This window comes from Salmo trutta, chromosome 8 (genome assembly GCF_901001165.1).
Source record: "Salmo trutta chromosome 8, fSalTru1.1, whole genome shotgun sequence".
In the NCBI taxonomy this organism is placed as follows: Eukaryota; Metazoa; Chordata; class Actinopteri; order Salmoniformes; family Salmonidae; genus Salmo; species Salmo trutta.
Genome location: NC_042964.1, coordinates 36,174,425 through 36,180,209, shown reverse-complemented (window position 1 = coordinate 36,180,209; position 5,785 = coordinate 36,174,425). Strand labels below are relative to the sequence as shown.

General features: G+C 48.8%; 1 protein-coding gene across 2 annotated transcripts in view; it reads right to left on the bottom strand.

The window, feature by feature from the left end:
• Positions 1-252: 252 nt before the first annotated feature.
• The window catches only part of LOC115198790 (metallophosphoesterase domain-containing protein 1), a 42,540-nt gene continuing 37,007 nt past the window's right edge, over positions 253-5,785 (bottom strand). The window contains exons 5-8 of one of the 2 annotated variants that reach the window (XR_003879293.1): positions 4,341-4,456; positions 2,966-3,079; positions 2,077-2,263; positions 253-1,580 (exon numbers count right to left, since the gene is read on the bottom strand). Coding sequence is in view for 1 of the 2 variants with exons in the window: in XM_029761068.1 (XP_029616928.1) it covers positions 2,142-2,263; positions 2,966-3,079; positions 4,341-4,456 (352 nt within the window). In the remaining variant the exon portion in view is untranslated. Of the gene's footprint in view, positions 2,264-2,965; positions 3,080-4,340; positions 4,457-5,785 lie in introns of both variants that reach the window. The other variant, XM_029761068.1, reaches the window with a different exon arrangement.

Genomic DNA, 5,785 nt, shown 5'->3' with positions numbered 1-5,785 from the left:
TAGAGGGTGTAGTTGTGTCAGGACGTGGCAGAAGAGTCTGTGTGTTTGTGTTGTTTCATTAATTTTGGCCGTGTGACTTCCAATCAGGCACAGCTGTAGAGGGTTGTGGCTGATTGGGAGTCACACATAAGTGGCCTACTTTGCCTTTTGGGGTTGTGGGGAATTGTTGTGTGCACTGCTGCGTTTTGTTTGAGCCTGCAACGCTGTTGCTGTTGTGAGTATTGTTTGTTGTTTTGTTTGTTTCAAGTGGATGCTCTACTCCTTTTTTTTGAGTATCCATACTTCCGCTGCGCCTTGGTCCTATTTCACTGAAGACAACTGTGACACCCGCTGGGTCATAACTCAATAACCCGGCAGCAATAACCCAGCACCCAGCATCGATAACCCTGAAGTTTTTAAAGACAACAACTCGTGAGTTGAGTCAACCAAACAACCCAGCATTTTTTAGAGTGTAACATAGTGCAGATATTAATATACAGTAATAAGCATTTATTAGCCTATACAAGAAAGAACTGAACTTAGAATAAAATGTAAACATTGTTTCTGCACTGGCTCTTTTTTTAACAACACACACATATTTACCAACATTTGAAGTACTCCTTGATTGCTAACATGTTTTTACAATGACGTGACGTAGATGTACAGTTCCGACTTCTTGACCAGTTACGGTACATTAGGCCTACACCTCATCGTCATCCATTGGTCCACTAAGAGTTCAAAGTTCATTCCCGTGATACATCTCTCCCAGAAAGGGCACCATGGAGCAGCGAGAACATTCCAGACACCGCTGCTTCTGTACAGGGTCGGAAGCGAACACATTAGCCAATCCGCTCCGTTTGGCTATTACGTATTTCCAGTATTCCGTACCAGGAATCCAAATCTTGCAGACTTCTCAGCCGGTGACCTCGGAATAAACTTGTCAGGATCACGGCACATGAGCCAGGGATGAGACGGTGAGCTTATTACACATGCAACGAGGGATGGAGGGGGGGAAAAGGAGAGAGGGGGAAAAAACAGAAGGGAAGAGAGGAAGAGAAGAGATCCCTCTCCCCTGGTTAAGAGGCTTACTGAGAGTTGTAATGAGACCCAGGGGAGTGGTGTCAACACGTTTGACACTTATACTCACACACAGCCCGTGGCAGAGACCTCCCGCTGCCCTCACACACACACACACACACACTTTGATCTCTCTCACACACACACACACACTTTGATCTCACACACACACACACACCACCATGCCCAAGGCCTGAGAGAGAGAGAGAGAGAGAGAGAGAGAGAGAGTGAAACTAGAGGGGCAGAGGAAAAGAGGGATCAAGAGAAAAAGGGATGAGGGGAAAGCAGTGTTTTAATCTTCAGTGCAGGAAGTGTGATATCAGAGTACTGTCAGGGGTATCCATTCTGTGCTGGCAAACAGCTCCACAAAGTCAAACATGGACATTGGGTTAATGTTCTGAAACCCTACTGGTAAGTGTTCAATCACTCCCCAGGGAAGGTCTCAAATGAACGGTGGACCACACTGTCACAATGTCAAAACGTCGCCAATGAGCCACTTCCACTGGTGGCTTTAACAGAGTCCTCTATGAGGAAGCAAGGAGAGAATGAGAGTTATCCAGTGTCTTCTTCTGAGAGAAAAACAATGACACAGCAGACACAGTTCCCCCTGTCCTCTTCTCTACCTGACAGCCAGGTCAGATTGTCAGTGCAGTAGAAGTGCAACAGAAGATTTACAGACTAATGCTGACATATTCATATGATAGACGAGGCATCTGGGGTCTGTCTTTTACCTTCGCGTTTGTAAGAGCTTTTGTTGAAATAAAGGAATGACAGTATATAAAAGAACATCGATGGATTTGCCAAGTGAGGATTGGCAACAGCGCCTGTCTCTTTAGACACACACATCGTCTGTAAGAGACTTGGACACACACACACACACACACACACACACACACACACACACACACACACACACACACACACACACACACACACACACACACACACACACACACACAGCAATCCGTTAGAGCCCTGACTATATACAGTACTCCACCAACACCTGCCCACCACCCTCACCTATCTGCCTTCCCACCACTTGGCTCCTGATTGGAGGGGGGCTCAGCAGGGCGGGGCTTCTCTAGTCATGTGGTCCTGGTGGGATTGGGCAGGTCGAAGACGATGGGCGGGTTCATGGGCTGGAAGTTGACGGTGCAGGCCGAGGCGTTGACGAACGTGGTGGTGCCGTCTGTCATCATACCATAACCTGGAGGAGGGAGAGGAGGGGAGACGACTGTTAGAGAGGGAGAGAAAGACAGACTGACAGTACCACTCATTTATTCATTGACTTCTTTACACTCTCTCTACATTTCCCTTTATTGACACAACTCTCCACATTTCACACTGACAGCGGCGACTGCATCTGGGTTTGACATGTAGGAAATGGTTTACAGGTGAGATACTTTTTGGCCTTTTTCGATCACTCAGAATGAACCGGTCTGATGTAAAGAACGTGTGACAAATGACAAAAGCTACAATTCCTTTTCTCTCCCGTCTTCCTTGCTCCCAATCTATCTCAGTCGCTCAGATCCACACGCAGGGCTAAATCCGGCCTGTTCCTCCCTGTGTGAATCTGATCTAGTTACTAATCTGGTCCTCTCCGAAGGGGCCATGGTGCTCCAGGGGACCCACGCTGACCTGCTAACCCCAAAAAAAGAATCTCTCAGCCTGGAGAGAAGGCCTCCCAGTCCCCCCTGGCCTGGATGAGACGCTGCAGTACCTCTTCCAGGCATAATGTATGCCTTTAATAGAATCAAATACAGCCTTGTGGCAAGAATCCATAAACGAGTCATAATGGCGCATTCCAAAGGCGTTGTGCTACAAGATCGATAATCTAAACATGTAGGCTTGTGTAGCAGTATGAGAAACCTCATTTATACAGAATGAAAGTGTGTGTGTGTGTGTGTACCTTCGTGGATGTGTCCAAACACGTGCAGCTTGGGCTGTACTCTCCTCTGGACAGTGTTGAGCAGCTCCATACAGCCCACCCGCTGCATCTTCTTAGGAACCCAGTCCAGGAACCCTACACACAATGTGACACGGGTGAGAGAGAGAGAGAGAGAGAGAGAGAGAGAGAGAGAGACTGATTTAGTGTCACTTCTATAGGAAGCATACCGCTGAGTCTATAGAAACACTATCAGGACTGGTCTTGTGCCATGCACACATTGGTGGTAGATGGGGTGACACAAAGTGCTTTGAAATCTAGTGAAAAGCTCGAAATAAGTAAATGTAATTCAGCAACAAACAAAAAAAACTCAAATCACTTTGGGCTACTTTACAAGTCCGTGGAGACTTTTGTGATGTGAAGAGTAATGGCTCTGTCTCCATTTCTGGACACTCAACTAATTCTCTGCTTGTTTTAAGGCAGCTGGTGAGTAAACAGCTTTCATACAGATTTGTTCCTCCTGTGTAACTTCCTCCTCAGCGCTAGATAAAAAGAGGCCATATTCCTCCTCTCCTCCATCTCCGTTCCATGGCTTTATCGCGCCCCATAAAAGACGACGGGTTTTGCCGCAGTGCGAACGAACTGCGCCTCTCTCTTTTTACTCGGTCACTTTTCGTCTAGCCCCTCGCTTTCCTGTTGTGTCTTTCTCTTCCTCTCTCTCTAGACCAACGCTCTCTCTGTAGTTCTCTGTCCATCTCTCTCTTCACTCCCTCACACCTCTGTCCTCTTCATTCTTTCCCTCTGTCTCTCTCTCTCTCTCATCCCCACCTCTCGCACTCTGTACTCTCCCCCTACCCTTTTCTCCCTCTCTCTCCTTCTCCTCCCCAGCCTCCTCTCTCTCGCTCTCTCTCCTTCTTCCCCACCTCTTTCTCCCTCTCTCTCCCCCTCCTCTCTATCCCTCTCTTTGTCTCTCCCTCTAATAGGCATTAGTGGCCCGCTGTAGCTGCTCCATATGCCGGTGGCTTATGAGGAGAGGGGAGCTGGAGACACTTGGCTAAACTGAACGGAAAATAACTCCCTGTGTTTAGAGGCGAGACGCCACGCAGCAGCCACAGAAATCAATCACACACACTCGTCTGAGCATCTCCCAGCTGCAGCGGGAGATGGGCTGTGAAAGTGTGCGTGTGTTATGCAAATGTGTATGTAAGTGTGGGTAGATATTTACACGAGGATGATAACAGGAATAAATTACAGATTATTCAAAAAGTATTACTTATTTGACAGTCTATCAAAGCACTGAGTGTGCGCACATGTGCGTGTGTGAATGTGCGTGTGTATGTAACGTGTGTAACGTGTGATGTCTCGTGATTGTGTCCCCCAGGTGTAATGTCTCCCTCACCCAGTGGGGGGCAGTGTGTGACCAGTATGTCGGTGGAGTCGGGGATCTGGTTCCACTTGTCCAGCAGAGCCTGACCTCTTGGCAGGTTGAACCCCCAGCCATAGTACCATGGCTGCCTGGCTCAGAGATAGAGAGAGGAGAGAGAGATTAATACAGTATATCATATCACTGTCAACACAATCACCCATCAGATCATCATCTCTAATAAGGGAGAGCCCTACGGGGGGAGAACCCTACGGGGGGAGAACCCTGCGGGGGGAGAGCCCTATGGGGGGAGAACCCTGATAGGGGGAGAGCCTTATGGGGGGAGAGCCCTACGGGGGGAGAACCCTGCGGGGGGAGAGCCCTACGGGGGGAGAACTCTGATAGGGGGAGAGCCTTATGGGGGGAGAGCCCTACGGGGGGAGAACCCTGCGGGGGGAGAGCCCTACCGGGGGAGAGCCCGAAGGGGGGAGAACCCTGCGGGGGGAGAGCCCGAAGGGGGGAGAACCCTGCGGGGGGAGAGCCCTGCGGGGGGACAGATTAAGTGTTATAGCCAAAATGGCACTTAACCTCTGAACCTCCATCATCTGCTCTGACAAATCAAATCAACTCCCTCCGAACTGGAATTAAACACCACTGCTGCCACGTACAAAGTGCAATAGTATAAATTAGACAGAACCGTAGAGGAGCAGGCAGAAAGCGCTAGGATATAAAACCTCAACATTAAACATTAACGTCCGCTTGATTCAACAGTCGGCATTGGAGCCTTCCAGGACGGGAGGAGAAGAGAGAAGAGAGAAAAAGAGGAGAGAGGAAGAGAGGGACTTGGCGGCTGGGTCCGTGTCCCTTCACTTTGATAGCGGACGCCTCTGGTGGGTGAGTGACGGTGGAGAAATGAACATGTCACTAACAATGAGTCCTCAGATCCATCTTCCTCTGTACCGTAAGGCGAAGCCACGCGTGTGTAACCACGATGACGCCGCCGTTAGTTCTCGTACCGCTGGCTTTTTTTCATTTGCAGAGAGCAGTCACTGGAAAAGCCAACTTTTATCGGCGCCACGCCGCCCGGCGCTTCAGTGGAACGTCAGATGGAGGCTGTTTTATAATTTCCTGCCCGTTTGTGTATGTATGCAAGTAGGAGTGTGTGTGTGTGGGGGGGGGGGGGGGGGGGGGGTGGCACACACACATGTACACACATACTTGATTAAAGAGATCTAATGGTATAATACAGCAGGATACATTTGGTGATGTCCCAAAGGTTAAGGAGACAGAGTGAGAGATGCATCATGGGAAACGGTGTCCCATTTCAGCTTGAATCTACTCCGTTAAAATTCCATCACTTCGGGACATCAGAGCCTAAACACTTTATGAAACATCTGAAGTTCCCAGTGAAAGCAATTTCAATAATTTACACAGTGAATTTTAAAACATTTAAATTGGCCTTAGCATATTAATTGGGCCGG